Raw genomic sequence first — 26,493 nt, 5'->3', positions numbered from 1 at the left:
TTGAAAACTGCTGGTTTAATCCAAACTGTATCTGTCCCCAGGGCTCAGGGAGGTGCCCCCAGATTGCTGTAGAAAGACCCCTAGCACAGCCTGGGGCCACGGGGGCAGGGCCGGGGGCCAGCACAGCCCCGGTGGCAGGAGGGCTGCTCTCTCTTCACACCTGCTGCTCAGGACAGGGCCAGACAGCATGGTCACCCATGTTGCGGTCTCACCTGGGCCCACATCTGGGGCCTTGAGCAGTCTGTGCTGGCCCGTCTGCGGCCTTGACCTGATCTCTCTGGTCTCACCTGGCCTCGGAGTGTGGGCCGTTGGGGCAGCCGGCTGCAGCCCTGGCCCTGTCCCACATGGAGGTTTCCTGGTCTCCATGGTAGCCAGGCCTTCCCCATGGGCATCATCATGGAGAGAAGCACAGGCAGGACCCAACCTCAAAATCCCTTGTGCCTTTTGCTCTGAAGACCGAGAGGGGCCCATGGGGGCCAGGCATCGTCCTGCCTTCCCTCAGCCTCAGCTTCAGGAGAGATCTGGAAAGGCTGCCAGTTCCTGGCACAGTCCACAAGGGCACTGCCCAGCCCTGAGGCAGGTCATCTGGAGGCCCGGACTCATGCCGCCCCCTCCCACCCTTTGTTTAAAGCAGTGTTGAAGAGAGCAGCCGCCAAGAAGAGCCGAAATGACCTGATCCACGCGGAGGAGGGGGAGGACCGTTTTGCAGACCTCTGTGCTGTGGGTGAGTCTCTCTGGGCCTGTGACTGCATGTGGAACATGCACCCCGCTCCCTCCCTGTCACCTCGGCTTCCCTCCTTCCCTACCGCCCACACTCCCCAAGTAAGCCAGTCCCGTGTGTGTCCACCCGACAGTGGGAAGTACAGCAGCATCCTGGTACTGGGGTTTCTGCCTGGGCCCAGCCCTTGGGGTGGGCTGCATGCACAGCTCCTGGAAGTTCCTTTTTGCTCAGGCCTCTCACTCATTCATTTCAGTACACTGCTGCCTGCTGGCTGTTCTCGGCTCTGCCGTCCTGTGTGGACGTGGAGCCCTTGGGCATACCCTAAGGCCGGAGGCTGCATGTGTCACTGACTCTGTAGGGACGGAAAGTTTCTTGCCACCTGTCTTCTAAGCCCCGTGTACCTCCCATGTTCCTTGGGTCTGCTGCCTCTGGGGCCTTGGCTTCATCCCCTGCTTCTCAAACAGTAAAAGGGGAACGTGGCTCTTTTATCTTTTATCGTTTTAGTACCTCCTCTCAGCTTGGTACCAGAAGTCTGGCACCAGAAGTGCCCAGGCCTTTTTGCGCTAAATGCTCTGTCATTGTGCATTCTGCGGCAAAGGAGGGCTCAGCCCTGGGTCTCCACCTTTGGCAGTGTGGGAGGGGGGGCCAGTGCTTGGTAGTGACAGCTTTTCATGACAAGGTACCAAGTCACACTCAAGCCAGACCTCCTTGCTCTCCAGTGATCCTGAGTGGACTCGAGTTGGAAGAGCTGCTTCCCATTATATTGTTATGTTTATATACAGACCTCTCAAATAAGTCATTTGTGTATTTGATTATCTGTTTGTTTACACTCTCCCCTTTGTCCCCAGTAAACCCATGTTAATAGCTTGGGGTTTACCCTTCCTTGTTTCTCAATAACACTCACACACGCACACGCACACACATGCACATATACATGTTGTAGAGTTTTGGGGTCTTTTTATGTTACAGAAATAGTTTCATACAAATTTTTTTCATCAGCGCCTCTTGGAAACCCCTCCCCATCAGTTGGTCTGATTTGAGTTCACTCTTGTAAGTAGCTGTGTGGTGTTCCGTGGTGTGGATTCACTGTCAGATAATCAGCTGCCCCCCAAATCCTATAAACATCTGTCCTTCCTCACCAGTGCTTTATGCCCCTCGTGGGATGGGTTCCCAGGAGCAGGGCTGCTGAGGTGAGGGGTGTGTTGGCACCTTCAGGGCTGCCGCCACACTGCTCTCCAGAAGGGCTGTGAATTCACGTCCATCAACAGGGCAGGAAGACATCTGCCCTTGTCCTGCTTGGATGTTGCAGCTACTTTCGACTGTTCCCAGTTTGAGGGCAATTGAATGATTATAAAGTGATATTTCATGGGGACTTTAATTCTCATTTCACTCACTACTAGTGATTTTGAACCTCTTTTTATTTACTTATTTATTTTTAATTAAAAAAAATTTTTTTTGAACCTCTTTTTCAATGTCTGTTTCCCATTAAAATTTAGGTGTTGGTGACTCTTCGTATACTCTCTACATTCTTCTATTGGGTTGTTTGTGTTTCTTCATAAGAGACCAATGTATGTTGTGGATCTGAATTTTGTTAAATTTTTTTTCAAGTTTATCATGTGAGTGTTATATTTAAATAGTTCCCTCTGTTCCTGTTTTACCTAGAGTTTTTATTCTGATTTTGTAAAATGAATTGGAGAGTTAAAAAAAATCTTTTTCTATAGCTTGGAATCATTTAAATAACACCTAAATTTTCTGTTCTTTAAAGGTGAGGTAAAAATGTGAACCCATCTAGTTAAAAAACGAAAAGAACTTGGACCCAGTTTTATAAATTATATTTTGTTAGGAAATCTTCCATTTTGTTGCCTTTTCTAACTTGTTTCTATAGAGCTGCATGTAGAGTTCTCTTATATTCTTTTCATCTCTTCTGTATTCAGTCATTTGCTGGTCCATTCACTCAACAGGTAGTTACTAAGTGCCCAGATGTGCTGGGAAGTGCCTGAGGCACTGGGCTATGGCACTAAGCAAGATGCAGAAACCTTTCATTTTTTGGAGTTTCCATTCCAGTGCTAGGTGTGAAAAAGAAAAAAAAGTAGAGAAGGAGGGGGCTTGAAGGGTCTGGGGGGTGTTGGAATTTTAAATAGAGTGGCCGCAGATGGCCTTGGGAAAGGTCGCCTTTGAGTAAAAAGCTGAAGGAAGTGAGCAAGTCAGCTCACCTGGAGACAGAGCATCCCCACGACAGGTGAGAGGACCCTGAGGCAGGAGAGTCCAGGAGGCCGGTGTGGCCGGGGCCAAGTGGAGGGGGCTGGGCGGGGGGAGGGCAGCAGGAGAGGAAATGACCGGGTCAGGGGACTCTGGGTGCCAGGGTGGTCTTCAGAGGGGAGGCAGCATCTGGCTCCTGCGGGGCGCTGAGGACAGACTGCCGTGCAGAGAGGGCAGGAGCAGGACCAGGTCGGAGGCCACTGTGAAGACCCCACGGCTGGTGGCAGCCACAGGGGTGGTAAGTGGTTGGATTCTAGATCTATTTTGAGGACAAGCCCACAGGATTTGCTGACCAGTTGGACGTGGGTGTGAGAGAAAGAGAGACACATCAAGGACAGCTCTGCAGGAAGTGTCCACAGAGTAGCCCTCCCTGGGAGGATGGGACCTGGGACACGTGCGTTCTGGGGGACGATATCCGGAATTTGGTTCAGAGGTGCTGAGTTTGAGACGCCTGTTGGAGATGCAGTGGGGTGTCAGGTGGGCGCTTTATGTGTTGGACTCTGGCATTCAGGCTGCAGAAGCTATTTAAAGCTCTGAGACTGACTAGAGTGTGTTGAGTTTGGTTTTGCTTTTTTCCAGTTGTTAGTATGTTTACCTTTGCTTTCTATTTTCTGAATTAGGATCATATGAGGTTAGTCTGTATTAATGATCATTTAAAATAACCAGATTGTAGATTTCCTTTCTTCTATTTTTTGTTTTCAATTTTATTATTGTTATTTTTAACCTTTATTAGGTTTATCTTTTTACATTATTTTGATTTATTTTATTATTATTTTTCTAACTTCTGAAAATGTGTAACGTGTTCTTTTTTCTTCTTTAACAGCAAGAGCAGTTAAGGCTGCATATTTTCCTCTGCACAAAGCTTTGCTGTGAAGTCCCCCCCGTACTGGTTTCCAGATAACAATTTCTTTACTCTCCTCTTGAGGCAAAGGTTATCTGCGAGTGTGCTTCTTAATTTATAAGTAGCAAGATATTTTCATCATGTTTTTATTATATCTAATTTTATCAGATAATGATTGGGAAATGTGGCCAGTAAATCTCTAAGTTTAGAAATTTTCTTAAGTTCATGACTGATTTTAAAAAGTTTCACTGACGGAAAGTGTATGCTCTGTTTTGGAGAGTTGTCAGGTTGTATGGGTATCTCTTAAAATCAAGTTTATTGATTGTGTTCTCCAGTTCTTTAGGTCTTTGTGTTTTATCACTAGGTCTGTTCAGTTCTGAAAGACTGAATGTTTTGAACATTCCCACTTCATTTTATTTTTTTATTAATAAGTTTCTCTTGTATTTTTTTTCCTTAAAATTGTGTGTGTGTGTGTGTGTGTGTGTGTGTGTGTGTGTGTGGTAGGAGCACATCACGAGATCCATCCTCTCCAATTCCAAATGTGCAGTGGATCACTGTTGATGGCCCGTGCTGTGCTGCTGGGCAGCAGGTCTTCAGGGCTTGTTCATCCTGCTTCACTGAAACTCTGTTCCTGTTCATCACAGCTCGCCATCCCCGCCCAGCAGCCCCTGGTCACCACCGTCCCGGTCTTTGGTTTTATGAATTTCATTATTTTAGATACCTCCTGTGTGTGTAATCAGTCATGAAGTATTTGTCTTTCTGAAGGTAGCTTGTTTCACTTAGCATGATATTCTCAAGGTCCATCCGTGCTGGTGCATGTTGCAGAATTTCCTTCTTTTTTAAGGCTGAGTAGTAGTCTGTGGTATGTATAGACCACATTTTCTCTATCCATTCATCTGTCAGTGGACACTTTGGTTGTTTCCACATCTTATCTATTGTGAATAGTGCTGCAGCAAACATTGAGAACTCAGATCTCGTCAAGATTCTGATTTCAGTTATTTTGGAGATCTCCCTCCCTCTCTCTCTCTCTCTCTCTCTCTCTCTCTCTCCCCCTCCCTCTCTCTCTCTCTCTCTTTCTCCCCGCCCACCCCCCATCTCCCTCTCTCTCTCTTTCCAGTAGTAGGATTGCTGGATCATCAGGTAGTTTTATTTTTAACTTTTTTTGAGGACCCTCCATACTGTTCTCCACAGCGGCTACTCCAGTTTGCATTCCCACCAACAGTGCACGAGGGTTCTAATTTCTCCACATCCTCGCCAACACTTGTCTTTTGTCTTTTTTGGAAATCGCCATCCTGACAAGTGTGAGGTGATAAATCATTGTGGTTTTGATTTGCATTTCCTTGATGCTTCCTCCTGTATTTCTCATGGCTTTTGTTTATGTATTTAGCCACTATATGCTTTGGTAGATGTGGAGTTTATGGCTGTTACATCTTCTTTGTAAATTATGCTTTTCATCATCACACAAGACCTCCTTCATCCGTTTCATTCCTCCACTGGACAATCCTCGTCTGACAGCAAATGTCACACTTTCTGTTACTACCATTGGTTTTGGTTTTTAGCTCGCAGTGCTTGGTATCTTTGCTTTCCCTTTCATTTTCAACTCCTCTTTATCATTTTAAGCATTTTAAGTGTTCTTCTTACATGCAGTATTTAGCTGGGTTTTGCTTTTTTTTTTTTTAAACCCAGTCTTACGGTCTCTGTCCCTAAAGGAGGAATCCAGTCTGTCTCTGTTCAGCGTGAGGCTGGGCTGACATCCATGACTGTTTCCTTCCTCCTTCCTGCACATTCGGTATCGATATTTCATACTGTGGTCTCTGTTTTCCCCAGCTTTGCTGCTTTGATCAGGTGGCTGTTTACCACCCTCTCCTCCTTTGCTCATTTCTGATCCCTCCCGCTTCTGTTCCACAAATGGTTACCTTCCCTTCCCTGCTCCCAGAATTAGAAACTTTTTCTTTACTATTTTAGTGTATTCCTCTACCCTCTTTCCCACCAAGATGCATTATTTCCATAACCAAATCGCCCCATTTCCCATCTCTCTGCCCTTACCCCCAACCCAGTACGGTGTGATCTTTGCAGTACTTGCCCTCCTCGCTCCCACTCCTGGTTTGAGTTGTTCGGGGGATCTCATTCTTGGCTGTCGTCAGTGTCTGTGTTTGCCCTGGGCGCAGGAATCCTGACTGGGCCTTTCCATCACACGCATGGGCACGCAGAGGTTCTCCCTGGGCACAGGAATCCCGACTGAGCCTTTCCATCACACGCACGGGCGCGCAGAGGTTCTCCCTGGGCACAGGAATCCCGACTGAGCCTTTCCATCACACGCACGGGCGCGCAGAGGTTCTCCCTGGGCGCAGAAATCCCGACTGAGCCTGTCCATCACACGCACGGGCGCGCAGAGGTTCTCCCTGGGCGCAGAAATCCCGACTGAGCCTTTCCATCACGCGCACGGGCACGCAGAGGTTCTCCCTGGGCGCAGGAATCCCGACTGAGCCTTTCCATCACGCGCACGGGCACGCAGAGGTTCTCCCTGGGCGCAGGAATCCCGACTGAGCCTTTCCATCACGCGCACGGGCACGCAGAGGTTCTCGCCTGCAGTCGCCGCCACACAGCGGTTTGCTCTGTCCCAGCTCTGCTCTGTCTTGCCTTGTTGCCCCCTTAGACGGGTGTGTAGGTGGGGGACTGGCTTCCGGTCATCCTCAGGTGTGCTCCGTGGTTCTCAGGGAGCTTTTGCTGCTGTGGTCATTGTCTCTTGCTCTGTGGGTGTCACTGCCCTGTCCTCTCATTTCCTGGCACGACAAGGTCTCGCCTGTAACTCCCTCTGCCTGGGGTCAGGAACCCAGCGGGCCTCAGCCTGCAGGCTCAGGTCTTCCTACATGAGGGATGTTTTCTCCCGTTGTTCAGTTACTCAGTCTCCTTTCTTTGTTCCTTTTAGTCCTGGAGTCCCTGTTACTTCATGTGTATCTTACTTTGCTCCTTTGTGTCTCTCGTCCTTTTCCTCATGATTTCTTTCTCCCTACATTTCCTGTGTTTATTTAAGATTGCTTTGCTGCATTTTTGTTGTTGTTGTTTGTTTTTTTGTGGTACTCAGGCCTCTCACTGTTGTGGCCTCTCCCGTTGTGAAGCACAGGCTCCGGACGCGCAGGCCCAGTGGCCATGGCTCACGGGCCCAGCCACTCTGCGGCATGTGGGATCTTCCTGGACCGGGGCACGAACCCGTGTCCCCTGCTTCGGCAGGCGGACGCTCAACCACTGCACCACCAGGGAAGCCCATGCTTTGCTGCATTTTTGAGGCTACTAGCTTGGGGGTTTTAAGAGTGAACTTCTTTCCTTTCAGCTGCTGAATGATTTTGGAAGGGAATTTTATTTTCTCTCTCAGTTTTATTTTCGTTGGTTTGGTGCTGTGCCAGATCCTGGGACCCTGTAGACTTCCCCCGTGGCCCCGGCAGAGCCCAGGGGCCTCCTTGCACTCAGGGGCCCTCAGGCTTGGCAGCTGCTGGTTCCCACGGGTTTGGACGTGGGGCCTGGCACCTCCGGGGTGCCCCCACCCACCCCCTGCTGGCTGCGGGTCGGGGCCCAGTGGGCTGGCCTGCACGGTTTCCTTTAACCCCGAGACCCTGTGAGGCGCGTGTGACCCTGGACCTGTCTCCAGTAGGGACTCTCTAGCCGCGAGGGTGTACCAGCCACATGCCTGGTGGGCAGACGGGGCTCACGTCCACACGCCTGGTGTTCAGCCCACATCACTTCCGCCCCCCACCCCCACCCCAGGCCCACAGAGGCAGCCACTAACCCGGAAGGGGACTTGCACTTCCTGCCTGTCACCTGTGATTTCTGACCTGTGACCTGGCAGGTGGCCTGACCGTGGCCACCCTGCGTTTCTGTGCCCCGCTCAGGGCGGTTCTTGAAGGGTGGGCATGAAGCAGGACTGGCGTAGGCGTTACATTGGCTAACGAGTCCCTGTCTGGGCACAGCGCGAAGACACCCGAGTGTTTGTGGGCACCCGCCTTGTCCTAACCAGTGCTCAGTTCTGTTGTCATTCATAGTCCATTTCATTCTCGATTGCCCCCTACCTTGAAGATACGTATTTTTCTTGAAATAAGCCTTTTCATCATAAAGAATATATGCCGATTAAGTTAAACCTGAAAACTGCACAAAGCCAGAAAGAAGTCCCGGTGCCTCATGTTTTCCCCACCCAAAGCTATGATTCTGGATGTGACGTCTTTTCACTTTTACTGTGAACTGGCTTGAGCACAGTAAAAGAGAGCTGACGAGGGCGCACAGGAGCTGCGTGCTGGGCCCCAAGGCCCTGGCGGATGCGGCCAGGCGGCCATGCGAGGGCAGCAGCCCTGAGGGCCTTCTCGCGGCCGGGCTCGGCTGGCCTCATGGGGCTTGTCCAGCGGGAGTCTCTGTGGGGAATGTGCTCCTTGTCTCACTGGCCGTGGGTTTGCACAAAGTGGTTTGCTTGAGTCAAGTGTTCTCTTGACCTCCCTTCCCAGAGTGGGCCTGTGTGTGTTCACAGGTGTGTGCCTGTGTGAATCTGAGTGTGTCTTTGGGGGGTGTGGTCAGCGTCTGGGTATGCTGTGTAGCACATGTGTGTGACTCGGTTTCTAGATGGCTGTGTCTGGGGTTTCTGAGCATGTGGGTTCACAGGGTGGGTCCGTGATGGCTCTGCCTGTGTGGAGGTTTCTCCTCGTCTTGTCTGTACTGGGTGCCTGTCTTTCTTCTGTGCCCCAGGGCTGCCTTTGAGGAGGGAGCAGGTGTGTCTGGCTGTGGCCTTGGCATTTTGAAACCCTTGGCAAGGTTGGCCAAGAGGTTTCGTTGAATGAGCCAGCCCCGAATAATCGGCATTGGCTGGTGTCTGGCCGTGGATTGGGAGGCTGTGTCCCGGCGTAGCCAGAGGCTGTGACGGAGCAGTGTCTTTCGTGGGTGTGGGTGGGGTGTGGCATCTAGAGCGCCAGGAATTCCCCGTTAGGGCCCTGCATGTGCCCCCACCACAAGGGCTGACTGACGGACGCTCCTCGGGACCACTCCTCCCGTGTCTGGGGCACAGCGTCCCCCTGCCCGATGCAGCTGCTCAGCTTGTAGACGGGTCTCTCCAGAGGCCTCGGCCCGTCTTCATTTAGTGAATCCAAGAAAACACCAGCCTGATAATGCTCTTGTTGTGCTGGTGAGGGTCTGGGTGTGGACACGCACACAAACCTGTGCAAACGTGCCCACCATCACGGAACACACACTCACACGCTTCTTCCCCAGGGACTGGCGGCCAGGCCAGGTGTTCAGAGCCAGCTGGGTTTGAACACCCGGAGGCGCTCAGGCCTTCCAAGCACCCACAAAGTCTGCTCGCTCATTTGTCAAGTGGCACGAGGGGTTGGGTGGTGCAGAGGGTGGCCTTGTCCCCCCAGAGCTCAGTGTGGCCTGGGGGTTGGACACAAAACAGGCCGACGAGCCGACATGGTGCAGCTGTATAAGGGTGCGATTGTTGGGGGGCTGGAGGCCTGTTAGCTGGAGCCTGGAGAAGGGCGGTATTGACGCCGGGTTGTGGAGCTGAGAAGGAGCCAGTGAGGGAAGCGCTCCTCGGTGGGGGCAGAGCACAGGTGCCGCAGGCATGGAAGTGAGGGAGGGCGGTGGGTTTGGCGGGTGAGTCGGGGCAGGGGAGCAGCTTCCTTGGCAAACTTTCTGGAGACTGAATTTTGGGGGCTCTGTGGACCACACTTAGCTCTGCAGCTGGGCCAGATGCAAAGGAGCTTGGCTGTGTTCCAGTAAAACTCCTTGAAAAGCAGGTGGTCAGTGGCTGCTGACCCCTGAGCTACAGAGGGAGGGAGGGCCAGAAGCAGCAGGACTCCCCAGGCCACACGGAGGAGTGGGAACAGCCTGGGAGCATCGGGGCTGCCCTCCTGGACCGTGGCCGCGGGCGCTGGGGACCCGAGGCTGGTTCCAATCCAGGTCTCGCACCCAGAGCCCAGCAGCCATGGAGACCGCCGAGGCTCTGGGTTCCCTCATTTGTGAAGCGGGGGTGGGGTCAGGACCCACTGCAGGGGACACGGGTCATTAGCACAATGTCGGTAATAGGTCTGACACACTTGGTGCCTGTGATGGAAACTGGGGCCTCGAGCTGGGCCAGGGCTGGGGGCAAGCGTCCTTGTGGGGTGGGGGATGCACGTCCTCGAGGACACATCCGCGGCAGAGGGCGAGTGGGTCCCCCACGTCCTCAGTGAGCCCCTGTTCCCGCAGGGTCCCCCTTTGCCCGAGCCAGCCTCAAGAGCGGGAAGACGGAGAGCTCGTCGTACTTCCGCAGGAAGGAGAAGATGTTCCGGTTCTTCATCCGGCGCCTGGTGAAAGCGCAGAGCTTCTACTGGGTGGTGCTGTGCGTGGTGGCCCTGAACACGCTGTGCGTGGCCATGGTGCATTACAACCAGCCCCAGCGGCTCACCACGGCGCTGTGTACGTAGCCGGGCCCGGACCCGCCCCTGCCCCCGCCCCCCCTCCGCCAACCTCTTCTGAACCGCTTCCGGTCCACAACCTGTTGCTTTGGGATGCCCTGGGCAGGACCCCTGTGCTGACTAAAGTGCTCCAGGGGCCTCTGCTGGGGGCCTGGCTGTGCCCCAGGCCTGGACTCCCCATCCCAGGGCTCCCCAACAACCTGGGCCCTGCTTCCAGGGAGCCCGGCTGATCTGGTTAGACCCCCATCCATCAGGGAAGTGGGAAATGAGTGGGGAGTCTGGGGCACCAGGGTCATGTGTCCTCCACCGTAAGGGCTTTAGACCCAGGGAATGAGGGACCCATCTGCCCTGGATTCCTGAGGAGAAAAGAGTCCTGGCTCCCAGGGATCTCCCAGGGCTCTTCTGGTTGTTTCTGTTTTTCTTCTTGATTGGTTGAATCTGGGTGTGTCCATGACCAGGGATGCCTTGCAAGGCTGTGTCCATGAGCCTCAGGCCAGGCCAGGGGCTCTGGGTCATGACCTGTCCTTCCTTGGCTACAGTTCCAAGGAGGCAAAGAGCTGAGGTCCCTCCCCAGGGACCAGGCTGACCCTTCACACCCAAGGGCCCTGCAGGGCACATGCAACTGAAGGTCTTGTTTTGTTGTCTTGCTTCACAAGAGCTCCAAAGACACTGCACGAATGACTTCTGCCCTGCGGTCAATGCTCCCTCCTTCCCCTTCCCCAGGGTCAGTCGCTTTCACCCTGCTCGTGTCTGTGGCTGGTCTGGAAACAGGCTGTTCTGGGTCCCCACAAGTGCCTCCCTCTCTGCTCGGAAACCTGTGCGCCTGCAGTCACCTAGGTGGCCAAGAGAGCCGTTCTCCAGAGGAGAACCCTCCTGGCTCCCAGTTCTGGCCCCTGATGGGCCAGCCACACTGAGCCTGGGTAGCTCCAACTTGGAGCCTGGGAAGCTGTTTAAGGGTTCTTGTGGGCAGTGGACAGACGGCTCCACGGGCCACTTGAAATTGTGGGTGGGGAGGCCTGTGTTGGGGGTGGGACTCCAGGCTACTGTTTCCCAAACTTTGATTGAAATCTTTGTTGGTGTAATGGGAAAGGGCAAAGAGAAAGGAGAAGCAAGAGGGGCCCAGGGGGCTTCTAGCAGACAGGCTGGCTCCCTGGGAGAGGGCGGGTTACGGAACAGAGGGTGCACGTTGAACTGGTGCCCTGGCCCCTGAATCATGTGTCCTGGGCCCCTGGTTTGGTGGCTTGGGATGTGGTTTGGGGCCAAATTCAGTGTCTGCCTTGAGTCCTCAGGCTGCAGTCTCCCCGCCCTTGGGGGCTGGGTGGGGCCCGGGGAGACAGGGCTTCCTCCTAACTCGGCGAGTGGTGCGGCTGCTCCCTGGGGCCTCCTAACCAGGCCTTTTCTTCCCTCGGAAGAAGCCGGTGGTGCCCAGTCAGTCTTGTGGTTACTCCTTGTCCTGGGGATTTACCAGCTGAGTGGGCTGGGGGTGAGCCACATGGCCTGGTCGCTTGTCGGACGTGCAGGAGCGCGAGGCTAGAAGTGTCCAGGCTCTGGGCCAGGCCGTAGGAATCCCTGGCGGGGAATCTGCCCCTCACTGCCTTGCCTTCTCTGTGGTTTCCTGGAGACTCCTGAGTTCATCAGCATTCCCCAGGGAAAATGGCTGGAGGGAGGGGTGGGTCTATGCTGCCTCTGGACACCTCTGCTCAGTGCCCTTGACAGCCGGGCTGGAGCGGAGACAGGCTGACCCAGCAAGGGAGGGCAGGCCTTGCAGGAGGCAGACGCAGAGGTGGGGACTCTCCTTCTGGACCAGCTTCATCAGAGCTCGCCATGGGACTCTGGCCTGAGGCTGGCCGCCCTGCAGAGAGCGGGTACAGTGCACCTCACTATCTGCCCACCAAGCACACCGCTCCCAGTGCACCAGGGACCCCGAGACTGAGGCTTGGATGGTGAAGGAGGGATGGGAGTGGGTGCTGTCCTCACGGGACAGACCTGACCGCCCTCCCCTCTGTCCCTCTGTTCCCACAGCATGCCATCCTCTTGTTATAATGCAAACACTGTTTAACTTACCTGCTGTGCTCCCCTAGCCTGTGATCTGGAGAGGGGGGTCAGCTGTCTCCCGGGCCAGCTCAGAGTAGCGCCAGTGCCTGCTAGTTGAATGAATGCTTTAGGAATGAATGCGTGAACACCCTTTCTTGGTCTCTGAGGGGAGGCTGAGCACGTGAGGCCGAGGACCTCCTCCTTGGGAGAGAGAAGGAGCAGGCAGGGTGCTGGGGGGTCTGCTCCAGGTGTCCCCTTTCTCTGAAAGCTTCCCCTTCGGCAGTTCCTGTGCTCGTTCATGCAAAGGGCTCCCGCTTTGGTCTCCTGGGGAGCAAGATGGACACCCAGGCAGTGTCAGCTCCAAGGTCTGCCGTGTGTGTGGCTGCGGTGCCCATCTCCGTGCTCTCTCCTCCCAGGACCTGAGCTCCTCTCGTGGGGCCCTGAGAGGCAGGGGCCACGGGGCTCGTGTTCCGACTGGACTCAGGCACAGCTTTCCTGTGCTTTCTCCAGGAGGGCTGCTTTGCCGTCTCATTACTCATCCCGTGCTTGGCTCGGGTGCCCTGGTGGTGTTTTTGACTGGTTTCAGAGGCCAGGCAGGAGCTCTGGTTGTCCACGTACTCCGCTCCCCTCCCCGAGACCTTCCAGGGCCGTATGGACCATCACGTGTGTGTCTGTGAGGCACGGTGCCCAGTGGGCAGTGGAACTGATGTCTCTGCTCATTCAGGGTCTCAGCTGCCGCAGACCTGCCCAGTGAGGCCGCTGCGTCTGTGCAGCACTTGGTGGAGAGCCATGGGGGAGAGTCGATTTCGGGGTGCACAGAGAGGGCAGGAAGTGTGTGGCCCCCTCTTCTACCACCTGTTTTAGCATGAGCTGCTTGAGGTCCAGTCTCCCAACCAGCCTGGATGCCAGAGGCCCTGGGGAGGCTGGGTGGGCAACTGCCTGGTGACTGGGCCCCTCGGGCCCTGGCCCTGCATGGTGGGCTCTGCCCTTGGTGCTGAGCTGCTTCCCTGGCTCCTGTGCCCTGGGGTCAGAGGCCCCAGTGCCTTGGGCTCACTGTCTGAACTGACAGGTGGATTCCAGCTTTGGGAGGAGGATCAAAGGCAGTGACCTTGTTCTGACGTCTGGAATTCCTGGTTCGGCCGCCCGTCAGGTCAGCGGCTGAGCTCAGCTGCGTCTCCTGCGGTCTGTGGCCTCGTACAGCCTTTGGACCGTTCCTTCTTGCTCTGAGCCCGCCTTCTGCCCAGGCGGGGTTAGGGGTCGCGTCTGCGCTGGATTTGCAGCAGGTCCAGTGCAGCGTCCCTTCAGTCCTGCCAGCCGGGTCAGCACTGCCGTGGCGGCGTCCCTGGGCTGGGGCAGGCCCTGCTCACCACTGCTGCCTGCCTGGCCCAGCCTGCGGGAAGCTAAGCACCCCCCCCACAGGGGTGGGGTCTCTGTATGACTCCCCAAGACCCCCAGCAAGCATGGGTGCCTCCTGGGAGACTCGTACTGCAGGGGCCTGGGGGTGTCAGGTGGTAGGGACATCCGCCTTTAGTGGGGCGAGCCTACAAACATGGTTAAAACCTAACACGGTGCTGCTGTGAGTCCAAGGGGGTCAGGAGGTCCTCGCAGAGGGACGGGGGTTCTGGCCGGGTGGCTGAGGGATTCCAACTGCCGTCAGCGCACGGAGCGCGGAATGAGACCGGAGGCAGAAGGACAGGCTCAAGGCCGTCCAGCTTTTCCACGGGGGTTGGGCTCCCTCTGCCTGATGCCTAGGTCCTCCTCTGGGAGATTTGGGCCCTTGACCCAGAACTCATTCTTGAGCCCAGTCCTGGGAGGCTGCCTCTGTGTCCCAAGGCACTGGGCACTCAGCTTTCAAGCTGGAAGGAGCGCCTCTCTGTGACACTCCCTGTCTGTTCGTGGGCTGTTCTGTCCTGGGCTGAGGTTGGAGCTCAGGGGCCACCGGCCAGGCCTGGAAGCCCCACCCTGGGTCGGCCCAGAGGTCTGGTGTCCTCCTGTCTGGGTTGGAGCCAGGTGGGAGGAGGACACGAGCTAATCCCCCTCTTCTCCGGCTTCTCCTAGACTTTGCAGAGTTTGTTTTCCTGGGTCTCTTCCTCACAGAGATGTCCCTGAAGATGTACGGCCTGGGGCCCAGGAGCTACTTCCGGTCCTCCTTCAACTGCTTCGATTTTGGGGTGAGTGAGCCACCTCGTCAGGGACGCCTGCTGGGGGTCCGGACGGGTCCGCGGTGTCCTGGCCGGAGAGCGCACGCACCCCTCCCGCGATGCCGCCCAGTGTGAGCTGGGGCCTGTGGAGCAGAGCCCGGGGGCTGGGGGACTGTGAGCCCCTGTGGGTCAGCAAGGCTGATGGCAGGCAGGGGAGGCCTTTCCTGGTCAGGCCCCGACTGGTGCGGGTGCTGGCCATGGGCAGCCTCCTTCCCTCCCTGGCCCTGTCTGTAGAGTCTGAAGATCAGCTTAAGGCTCTGTGGCCTCTTCTGCACCTGGTATGCGATCTTCTAAATGTCTGCTGTCCCGTGGAGGCTCAAGAGGGCTGTGGTCCTCACCCCCATCATTCCTGTGGGTCTGGTCCTGGGTACATGCAGCAGCGCTTTCTGGGGAGGCCGGAGGGGAGCAGTGGGCCTGGGTCCCTTCACCAGCCTCTGCAGGTGGGGGAGGCCTGGAAGGCAGGTGTTTCTGAGGCTCACCGTGGACGAGCACAGGGCTGGGGCGGGGAAGAGTCCCCTTCCCTGGGCCCCGCAGGTCATGCAGGATGCCTCCCTGTGTTGAGCCCAGAGCCTGGGGATGGGGCGCTGTTTACATCTGCCCAGAGGCTGAGTTCTGACCTGGTGGAGGCTCTGAGTGAGAAGCGGCCGTGCCACAGCCCAAGGAGGCCTTGCACCTCTGCAGACTTTTCAGTAGCCAGGGAGGAGGCCGGACCTAGGTCGAAGGAAAGCTTCGACTTGGGATGCAGTTTAACTTTACCTTTTCCTTTCTGCACTGCAGTGCAGCTGACAGACAGTGGCTACGACTTTGTCAGATCTTCACAACGACTCACTTCATACATGAATAACTGGAGACGTTGTGTGATGGGCCCAGGACTGCCCAGCTAGTGTGCGGGGGAGTCAGCGCTGGAGCCTGGGGTGGGCGTCGTGCACCCGCCATGCTGCCTGAGCTCTGGGCGGGGGAAGGCGGGGGCTGCCCAGGTGCTCTCCGGGACCTGTGGGCACCTGCGATTTTCATAGATGGTTGGGGGGAAGCCAACTCTTCCGCTCCTTTGCCTTCTTGGTTACAGAGAAAGCTGTGGTGCATGTAGGCAGAAGGGACCCAAAGAGGAGAGGAGACTTCAGATTGACGGTGTCTGGGAACCAGCTAGGCCCCAGGGCAGGGGAATAATTTGCACACAAGCCAACAAAGTTTTCCAAAACTTAGCAGCTTAAAACAAGCATCTATTATCTCACAGTTTCTAAGGGTCAGGAATCCAGGCGTGGCTTTACAGGGAACCTGTGGCCCGGGATCTCTCACGCGTTTACAGCCCAGCTGAGGCTGGGGACGCAGTCATCCCAAGGCTTGATTAGGACTGGAGGGTGGCGTTCAGGCTCATCACAGGCTGTTGATAGGACTTGCTCGTGGCTGGTGACTGGCCTCGTTTCCCGGTCCCGTGGCCTCTCCACAGGCTGCTTGCGTGTCCTCACTGTGTGGCAGCTCGTGATGCGAGTACCTGACAGAGGCTACAGAAACCAGTCTCAGGAGAGACAGCCGTCAGCCTCACTATTGTATTAACCTTTGTCAGGAAGGAGTCACCGGGCCCGCCCACTTTTCATGGGGAGAATGCGGACACCAGGAGGCAGGGTCCTTCGGGCCGTCCCGGAGGCTGTGACCACCCCAGTCCCCTGATCCAGGTTCCTCCCAGTGTAAGGTACACTCACCTCCACTCCCAGTTCCCCAGACGCATCCCATCGCGGCATCAGCTCAGTGCCCCGAATCTCGCCATCCAAATAGGACCCAGGTCTGGTTGAGGCTCCTGCAGTTTCTTTCAATCTTAGAGCCGTGAACTGAGAGAGACAAGCTGTCCACCCCGACACCCAGCATATGGCGGTGGGATGGGCAGGGGTAGCTGCTTTAGACCTTCCCGTTCAAAACGGGGCCAGTGAGATGCACAGGAGGGCCGGCTGGACTCCAGCCGGCAAGTGTTGGGAAAGCCCTGATTCGTTCTGGGGCCTGGGGGCCCTTGGGCTCTTGGTTTTACCCTGAGTCCCCTTTCCTTTTCGTGAAAGGTAGTAAACGTCTTCAGCTGAGGTTTTCTCGGCCTGCTTCCTACTTAGTAGAATTTTGGGAATCCAAAGGCCTCATTTTGGTTTTGGCATTTCAACCCAAGCTGGTGATATTTTTGTGCATGTAAGCCTTTTAAGAGCATTGTGGGTGTGTTGTGAGTCTTCCCAGAGTTCACGCCAGTGGACGGAAGCCGTGCCCACAGCTCTCTTGGAGATGAGCCCTTCTCGGACTGAGCTGCTGCTGAGATGACCAAGGTCAACACCCTTCCACGTCCTGGAGGACTTACTGCTTCGTGAGGCCCATTTGCGAGGCTCACCCTACATCCCTTGAAGGGCCGGAAAGCGGCTGAATATGCTCTGAGGCCCCGCCTTTGATCTTTTGGGATCTTCCATACCAGCCCCAGTTGTGCCCTTGGCTTCATTTTTAGACCATGCCATTTCTTTTTTTCTTTTTTTTGACCACTGCCATTTCTTAACATTGGCCTCATTTGGTCTCTGGAGAGGCTGAGCATCTCCCAAACTAGCGAGTTGTGGCTTCTCTTCACTTAGCAGCGCTTCCTCAGTTCCCGCCCTCCTCCTGCCTTTAGCCGCGAGCAGCAGGAGACGCCAGGCAGCAGCGCCGCACGCACTCTGCTTGGACGGTGCCTCCGCCAGCGCCCCAGCGCGGGAGGCACGTCTCCCGCTGCCCCTGCGGCTGCAGCGTGGCTCTCTGCCCGCTCCCATCCTTAGTTTCCTCTGCCCCCTCATTCTCCTGCAGGCCTCACGGGCGGCACCTTCAGAGCCCAGAACCCTTGGAAGAGTGTGTTCAGGGCGCCTCAGGCCGTCGCCGATGTGCTGCTTGGGGCCGCTCCCTGCCTCCAGAGCCGCCCCGCGCCTGGGGCTCTTAGTTCAGCAGCATGGCACTCCTGCTTCCCAAGTCGCTATTGGTCTTTCCTTCTGGGTAACAAGTTACTCCAGGGCTTAGTGGCTTAAAGCAGCAAATGTTCGTCCTCTCATTCCGGTGGGGGTGCAGCCAGGCTGTGACTCACTGGGTCCCTCCCGAGGTTCAGTCCTCGCAGGCTCCGCTGGGCTGGAGAGCTCCCTTCCAAGCTGGTGCTCGTGGCTGTCAACAGACCTCAGGGAGTCATCCTCCGGCCTCACTCCGGTGGCTGCTGGCAGGCTCGGGCCTGGTCACATACATGGGCCTCTGCACAGGCTGCCCCAGCATCCTCACAGCACGGCAGCCGTGGCCCAAGAGAGGGCCGAGAGCACAAAGGCCAAAGCCTCAGTCTTCTTGTAACTGTTCTCAGAGGTGCCAGCCCATCATGTTTGTTGTGTTCTGTTTGCTAGAAGTGGGTCACTAGGTCCATCCCACCCTCCAGGGGACAGGGTTGTACAAGGGGGTGAACCCGAAGCTGTGGGGATCATGGGGGCCGTCTTGAGGGGCCACCTACATTGTGAACCAATGCGAGCAAATTTTGAGGATTCGTGGAAAACAGGAGACATGTTGGAAGAGTGACAGTGAGAAGAAAGTAGATTTAGAAAACAATAGTCTTGGGCTTCCCTGGTGGCGCAGTTTTTGAGAGTCTGCCTGCCGATGCAGGGGACACGGGTTCGTGCCCCGGTCCGGGAAGATCTCACATGCCGTGGAGCGGCTGGGCCCGTGGACCATGGCCGCTGAGCCTGCGCGTCCGGAGCCTGTGCTCCGCAACGGGAGAGGCCACAACAGTGAGAGGCCCGCATATGGAAAAAAAAAAAAAGAAAGAAAGAAAACAATAGTCTTCAGTCCTGGGCACGATCTGGGTGCTGTGTGATGCTGAGACAAATCGGTGGTGATTTTCGGGGGACCAAGGACAGACGCGACAAGCTCGTCCCATTTGCTACCCTGCTAGGGTCGTAGTGGGTGCAGCAGCTGTGGGCAGGTCTGAACTCCTCTGAATGATGCGCTTGCGTCCCGGTGGGGAAACGTGCAGTGGAAGGCTGTGCATTTGGGGCAACGCGGAGCTGGTGCAGCCAGCAGACCAGACAGGCAGGGTCGTGGACCAGTGCTAACCTGCAGGGGCCGCTGCCCTGGCACAGTCACTGTTTGTCAGGCTTGGTGAGGATGTTGATGTAGAGCTGATCGTGTTTACAGTTGGTATGAAATGGGTGGAAGTGACTGAAACCTCAGGTGATGTGTGAGCCAAGTGAAGCAAAAGGGAGTTTAAGAGATTGATGCTCGGCGGTGGAGTTCTCCACGCCGGCTGCAGAAGCCAGCTTAGAAGGAGTGAGAATTAGCCGCACGCACGAAGAGCACACGGGCGCTCACGCTGGCCGCAAGCCCGGCTGTGCCCTGCGAGGTGCAGTGGCCGGGGAGGGAATTCTGTTTGGGTGCCGTTGGGTGAGGGGTCCGCTGTGCTTCAGTCCTGCTGCTCTGTCCTTTCTGAGTCCCTCACGCGAGACACGGATGCTGAGGAGTGGCTGGTAGGAGGGGCAGGCCTCTTGCCCGCAAGTCCCGGTCCAGCAACGTGGACGGTGCCCGGGATGACTGTGGTGAAACAAGGGGCAGGCCTGCCCCCATCTGTCCTTGGTGGTACTTGCTGGCTCCCGCTATTCGGAAGAAGACAAGATGCAGTTATGAACTGGAACATCTCAGAGGTGGCAGGACCAGAAAGGGGATGTTACAAGGAAGCAGAGTCTGCGGGTCTGTGTGAGAGCAGCCTAACGGTCAAAGCTGTCGGGGGCGGCTTGCCGGCCCCAGAGGGGTCACCGGGCTGTGATGAAGCACAGGGGAGGCATCAGACGAGGAGGCTTTAAGATCTGCCGGGAAAGCTGCGGCCAAACTCGCTCATGTTCTGTGTCCTCCTGGTGTGTCTGGGTGGGGGAAGGACGGACACCGTCTGCAGCTCCCGGAGGCTGCAGGGGCTCAGTGTGAGGCCTGCGCCTCATGTTGCCTTCTGTGGCTTGAGCTGCGGACGGGGTGGGTGAGGCAGATACTTATGGAGAGAAGCAGCCGCACACGCACCCCAGGCTGACCCCATCTCCGTTGCAGGTCATCGTGGGGAGCATCTTCGAAGTGGTCTGGGCGGCCATCAAGCCAGGAACCTCCTTTGGGATCAGTGTGCTGCGGGCACTCCGGCTGCTGAGAATCTTCAAAGTCACGAAGTATGCCATCTGTGTGCTTTGGGGGGGCGGGGGCGCAGGCAGTGTGGGAGCCAGGCCAACACAGGTGCCACTCCTGGGGATGTGCGGCATGGGTCTTGCCCTCAGCTGCCTGGAATCTCTTTCTGTGGGTTTTAACTGGTTAAAAACAGAAGACAGTCCCAAAGCAGCCCATGCGAGCGAGGGCCACAGCCCAGTAGGACTTCGTGTCGGCCCTGGGAGCCCGTCCACCTGCAGCGCCATTTCCAGCCTCAGCACTGCCCCAGCACTTGTGGTTCTTTCGTTAGCTCGTTCCCCACAGCTTCACCCTGTCTCCTCTCTTGAAATCAGCAAGCCCCCCTTCCAACCTCAAAGGATGACTCTGCTCCATAGTTAACGGAGAAAACAGGTTATCAGATGGATGTTTTCCCATCGTCCCGCCCCTAAGTCTGCTCACCTGCCCTGCAGCCCTGCTCCCGTCCTGGCCCCAATGGGGCTCTGACCTTCTGACCTGAACTCCAGGCCTGTCTTTTCCACTCGGGGCCGACACTGCCTGGCCTGTCCTTGGTGACAGGACGAGGCCCTGACCGTGTGTTCAGTTTCATCCCACTTAGCTCTTCACAGCCCTGGAAGCGGGTCTCTCCCTTTTGCCCACAAGGAGGCTGAGGCCCAGGCCAGACTGCGACGCAGGCCAAACCGGCCCCTCTCTGCCACAGCGGCCATGCTGGGAGGGGGCCGCCCTCGCCCACAGCTGTCTCGGCAGCAGCAGAGCTGCCCTCACCCCAACGGCCAGGGCCGTAGGACTCCTCAGTGGTACCGAGCCACCCCGAGGCTCTGAGGATCCCACCCTGTGAGCGGCTGGAGCGTGTGGCCCGCACGTGCCTGGCACCAGCCTCCACGCAGTGTCCCTGGTGGCCCAGGTCACGACAGCTGTGGGACGGTCCAGACCAAGCCTGCGCAGGTGGCATGGGCTCCGGGCCCCCGCTGCAGTGACCGACAGAGCCTCCTGGTCTTTTCTGTTCTGTTTTAAATCCAAACCTGAGGCCATTCGAGGTCAGGACAGTTTAACCGTGGAGGAGCTTTGGACAGGAGTTCGGTCGGCTTGGCCCACAAGGGCTGCTGGGTGCCCTGCGCCGCCTGCCCTCCGTCCTCTGCTGCTTCTGCGGGAGAAGGGGCTTCAGGAGGTGATGGCCGGCGCTGCCCTTACCTCGGTCGTGGGCCTGGCGTCTTAGCAGCTCCATTTCCTCCTGGAAAGCGGGTGGCCCCAGTCCTGACGTGGGCTGACCTACACCCTGCCCATCCCACGAGAAGGCTGTTTGGAGTCTTCCAGCCCATCTCCCGTTAACTCTCACCTACCTAGTCAGAGGGCCTGAGAAGGATGGTGGGCCTCTGTGACGCGGCACCGGGGACAAGGGCCCAGGGATGCCCCAGGCAGATGCCCTAGGCCAGGGCAGAGGACAGCACGTGCAACGGCACAGAGGCACGTGGTACGTCCGCCTGGGCTCTGCTGGGGTCGCGGCTGGAGGGGTCTCATCCCCAGCGAGCCAGCAGCAGCTAGACCGTGGGCAGACCTCGGGGGCCTGTGAGCCAGGGGCGTCCAGCTGAAGGAGAGGGACAGAGTCTCGGAGCCCCAGGAGCGTTGGAGGGGTGGGGTGGAAGGGAGTCGAGGCTGGGGGGCTGCTCCGTGCTGTGTGGCCCTGGCCCTCTGGGAGGGGCCGCTGGGGTCAGCGTCTGCACCCCTTGCCCGGCCTGCTCAGCGGAGGCTCTTTGCGTGGGGACCCACGTGCTGAGGGTGGCGATGCTGATGGATGCTCCAGTGCAGCCTCTTCTCTTGCGTGGCCGTGGCCCTTGCTTCCTGCGAGTTCCGTGGTCGTGGGCAGGGGGAGACTGGGGAGCAGGTGTAGGAGGCGATCGTGAGCTCAGCGCTGGACCCTCGGCGTCTGCTGTCCCTGTGGGCGGGGGGCGGGCGTGGTCCAGACAGGTGGTCTGGACCCCTGGAGAAAGCACTCTCCATACACCGAGTGTGGGGCGCTCAGGTCAGCAGGTGCCGGAAGCCACAGGCACGTGCCGTCCGTGTCCGGGCGTCCAGGCGCACTCGGACCAGGCCGCTCCCCGCAGGTACTGGAGCTCCCTGCGGAACCTGGTGGTGTCCCTGCTCAACTCCATGAAGTCCATCATCAGCCTGCTTTTCCTGCTCTTCCTCTTCATCGTGGTCTTCGCTCTGCTGGGCATGCAGCTCTTCGGGGGACAGTAAGTGAGGCCGGGCCCCCGGGACGCAGGGCTCAGAGGGGACGATGCCGCCCCAGGCTCGTCCTCTGCTCCCCCCCGAGGGTCCCGAGGGGGTGCCGCTGACACCAGACGCAGCCCGTCCAGGTGCCGGTCCTCCTGGTCCCGATGGAGCTGCCTCTGTCCAAGACCCTTTTTCCTCTCAGGTTCAACTTTCAGGACGAGACTCCGACGACCAACTTTGACACCTTCCCCGCTGCCATCCTCACTGTCTTCCAGGTAAGGCTCCTGGCTCCTGTCTCACTTCTGGCGTGTGGGGCCCCCCTGCCGGGTGTGCAGGGTATGCAGCCTTCCTTCCCCGTCAGCCCCTCCCCAGCGCCCGTGAGGGGCAGGCACAGCAGGCCTCTGACGTGTACCCCCCGCGCTGGGACGGGGTTGGGAGGGAGCTGCCCGAGGAGCAGGTGGACCCCTTGGGAGGCCCTGGCTTCAGGTCGCCGCTTACCTCTCTGCCCCCGAGACCTGGAACCGATCACAGCTGTCGTTGTCCATTGAGTGTCGAGAGGAAAGCACTCCCCAGGCTTCTCCCTCCAGTGGCCCCAGCGGCCCCTCAGTTTCCCTTTCTATCTGGAAACACGCTGCCCGCAGCCCCTGGGGACGCTGAGCCTTGGTTCCCTCTTGAGGACTCTCCCGGTTCAGTGCTGTCCCCCTCACAGAGCTGTGGCCCCTGGGTGCCCCCCACTGGCCTCACCAATGTGATAAAGCCCTCTGTCCCATGAACATCCTCTGCCATGTCTTGAGGCCAAGCAGGACAGGCGGGGCGGGGGTGCCCACGATGGCACTTAGGGAGGCCCACAGGCTGCAGGCGCTCTGGCCAGGGCCCTGCCTGCTCCTGGCCTCTGGGGCCGCCGGCGCTGCCCCCCAGCCAGCGCTGGAGCCACAGTGAGTGTATGGAGAGGGGACCTTTGGGGCTCCTCTCTCGAAGGAAGGCGTCTTTCCAGCCGACCATCCGCACCGCACTGGAGGCTGGCTGACAGCGTGACTCAGTCTGGTGACCCCACCCGCAAGCCCCCCTCCCGACCTGGGTGGAGCAGAGTGGCTCGTCTCCCAGAGGCGCGTCTGCTCCTGGCGACCCCGGGCTGCCATCGCTCTCCTGTCCGACCCCGCTGTCGAGTCCTGTGGCTTCGCCCTCCTCTGAGCTTTAAGGATTGGGTTGCCCGTCAGCGTACTAGCCTTCGCACCGTCTCCATCAGAAGCATCGCCAGTGGCTTCACTGACTCAGAGCTGGGGAAGCGTCCAGCCCTTTAAGGAGGCTGAGAGAGTGGTTGAGGCTGGAGGAGGCTGAGAAGATCGCCAGGACTGACCATTGGCACAGCCGGGCCTGTAACGCCCACAGAATGACACGGGGTCGAGGGCCTGAGACCCAGGCCGGAGCCCCTGCTTCTGAATGGGGTTGGAGAGGGCACAGGGAGGCATGTGACCAGGGGGAGAACAGCTTGAACTCTGCTCCTGGTGAAGCTGCCCGACCATGCCCACAGGTGGAGGGTGAGCCGCTCCTAAGAAACGGAAGCAGCATACTAATGCAGGTGCCTTTAACCCCCAGAGGGCTGAAGGAAGAACTCAGCACAAAATTACGGAAGAAAGCCACCTCAGAACTGAGGATCTCTGGTTAATGCGAAAGATAAATAAGTAACATTCCTAGCAGTAAAAGACACAGCTGTTTAACTAAAAAGTGGAGGCGGACCCGAACACTGACGTGATCCTCTCAGAACGTGGAGGACCTGAGCCAGCTGCGGCCCAGAGGCGGTGAGAGAGGGTGCCAGCGACGTTCCAGAAAGAGCTGAGACCTGGACACAGCCTGATACAGAGGAAATCTTAAAATCTGTTCTACAAAGATTTCCTGCAAAAGAATGCCAGTCTGATGGCAGGCCTCTCGTGACAATGACGCCAGAAGGTCTGGGAAAAGCAACTTTAAAATATTGGAGGACGGTCCCTGTTGGCCTGGAATTCCCACTCAGAGAGCTGCAATTTGAGGTGGAAGGAAGACACATCCAGACACAGATTCTGAGAGTCACACCCAACTGCTGAGAGCACTGCAGACACGGATATGGATACGTTTAGGAAAGTGGATAAATGGGGGGAAAAGGTACATTAACCCAAGGAGAAGCAGAAAACCTGGGCTATTTCAGAAATTGAATAATTTCTGAATGATAATTGAATAATTGAAAAATCTACCTGCCTTGGAGACCACGCTGACAGTTTTACAAGTGAATTCTGCTGAATATTTAAGAAAGGTTACTCCAGTTTTACACAGACGACTCCAGAGAAGTTAAAAAGGAAACACCCACCCTTTTATGAGACTGGAATATCCTTGATATGAAAACACTAGACAAGGACAACATAAGAGAAGGAAAATGTAGATTACTATCACACATAGATAAAACATCCTGAGGGAAATAAGAACTAATCCAATCTGGATGTACTTAAAGATCATCTTTATGATCAACTTGAATTTATCCTAGAAATGCAAGATGATTTAACATTAGAAGGTCTATTAATGTAATTCATCATCTTAACAGATGAAAGAAGGAAAAAAACCATGTATGATCAGAAAAAACATCTGATCTCTAGCAAAAGCACAGGCAAGCACCAGAGAGAGAGGCAGATGAAACAAGACTGGCAAATTGTGTTGATTGTTGAAGCTGGGTGATGAGTGCGTAGGGATACATTACACTCTCCACTTTGTATGTCTGAAACTGTCCATCGTGAATTTTTTTTTCTAAAAGAAAATCCCATGATAAAACCCAACACTCCTTGCAAATAAAAACCCTTAGCAGATTATGCTAGTATCAGTGGTCTTAGTGCAGTAGAATAAGAAAAAAAATGAAATAAAATTTCTCAGGATTGCCAAGGAAGAAAGAAAAATGTCATTATTTACAGATGAAATAGTTATATACACAGAACACTCATGTTGTCACTGCAGATGGAGTGGGACAGTTTGGTTATCCTTAGACGAAAACATGGAGTTGGATTTCTACCCTGTAGCAGATTTGAATATCAGTTCAGATGAATTAAGACGTAAATGTGAAGAGCAGCTCTGAAATTATAGAACATACAGGAGAGTAATGTTACTGACTGAAGGCAGGGGAAGCCTTCTTAAGGAAGATGTGAAGAAGCACAGATCATAAGGAAAGCTTTGACAAATTTGGCTATTGAAATACAAATTTCTGTGCATCAGAAGACACCATAAGAAGGTCAAACAAACAAGTCATAGGCTGGGAGTAGATGTTTCCACAGCATTAGCTAATAACCAACAGCCAGAATAAATAACCAATAACCAGAATAAATCGAAGACTTCCACAAATCAAAAAGGAAAGACAAATAATGCAGCAGGAAAGGGCAAAGTGTATAAGCAAGGAGCTCGGGACAGGAAATTGGGCTGATGAGTAGCCCTGTAAAAACCATCATCTGTTTACTCGTAGTCAGGAAATGCAAAGTAAACCCACCTGTCAGTTTAGTTGAAATTAAGAAATCTAACAGTCTCAAGTTTTAGAGAAGATGTGGAGAAATGAGGATTCCTTTATGCTGTTGGTGGGTTGGTAGAACCACCTTGGAAAGTAATGTCACAGTATCTAACCCACCAGAACTCACACAACAGCAGTTGGGGTTGTGGGTACGTCCTCTGGAAGGTCCCTGGCCTGATGCACAGAGAGAGACCTGTGAGACCATCGCAGCAGCATCGTGTATGATAGCAAAACGCTGGAAACCTCTTGATTGTGCATCATCAGGAGAGTGGATAAGGAGAGTGTGTTCCGTCTGTGCAGCAGGACCGTGAATGACCTAGAATTAACTATATTGACGTGGATCACAAGCAATGTTAAGCTAAAAAAAAAAAAAAAAAGCAAGATTTGGAATAATACAAAGCATATGATATTATTTAACTAATTTTTTAAGTTGAAGTATAGTTGATTTACAATGTTGTGTTAATTTCTGCTGTACAACAAAGTGATTCAGTTATACGTATATATATACATTCTTTTTTCCATTCTTTTCCATTATGGTTTAGCATATGATACTAAATATTTAGTAAGGATGGAAACATCTTGTTTCAAAACATATTGCATAACAATATTGTTTATGGTATATATGGAAGTAAAGGTGTAAAAGCTTGCATGGAAATGTTTAACACCAAATTCAGGGTGAGGTGGGCTTGGGGAGAGGAGGAATGAGACTGGAGATTTCTACTGAGGGAACTTCAGCTACATTTTAAAGTTTTATTTCTTAAGCTGGGTAATGGGTACACAGAGCTTTAAATATTATTCATTGTACCTTTCTGAATGTTTGAAATCGTACATAATTTAAAATTAAATGGGTACAAAAACTAAGTAGACCTTAACCAAAAGAAAGCTGGTGTAATGTTAACATCAGCCAAAATAAAAGTGAGAAAGAAGGTGAAAAAATAGCTGTAGTAAAAATAAGGAAGTACAGGGCTTCCCTGGTGGCGCAGTGGTTGAGAGTCTGCCTGCCGATGCAGGCGACATGGGTTCGTGCCCCAGTCTGGGAAGATCCCACATGCCGCGGAGCGGCTGGGCCCGTGAGCCATGGCCGCTGAGCCTGCGCGTCCGGAGCCTGTGCT

At 55.5% G+C, this 26,493-nt stretch overlaps 1 protein-coding gene across 2 annotated transcripts in view; it reads left to right on the top strand.

The window, feature by feature from the left end:
- CACNA1B (calcium voltage-gated channel subunit alpha1 B) overlaps positions 1 to 26,493 on the top strand; it is a 200,241-nt gene that overhangs the window by 74,053 nt on the left and 99,695 nt on the right. For both annotated transcript variants that reach the window (XM_060100653.1, XM_060100655.1), the window contains exons 10-15: positions 635 to 724; positions 10,047 to 10,256; positions 14,348 to 14,460; positions 19,546 to 19,658; positions 21,753 to 21,884; positions 22,067 to 22,139. In XM_060100653.1, the coding sequence (XP_059956636.1) occupies positions 635 to 724; positions 10,047 to 10,256; positions 14,348 to 14,460; positions 19,546 to 19,658; positions 21,753 to 21,884; positions 22,067 to 22,139 (731 nt within the window). The remainder of the gene's footprint in view (positions 1 to 634; positions 725 to 10,046; positions 10,257 to 14,347; positions 14,461 to 19,545; positions 19,659 to 21,752; positions 21,885 to 22,066; positions 22,140 to 26,493) is intronic.

This window comes from Mesoplodon densirostris, chromosome 6 (assembly GCF_025265405.1).
Source record: "Mesoplodon densirostris isolate mMesDen1 chromosome 6, mMesDen1 primary haplotype, whole genome shotgun sequence".
Taxonomy (NCBI): domain Eukaryota; kingdom Metazoa; phylum Chordata; class Mammalia; order Artiodactyla; family Ziphiidae; genus Mesoplodon; species Mesoplodon densirostris.
Note: the sequence above shows the minus strand (reverse complement) of the source record. Positions and strands in the feature narration are given on the sequence as shown.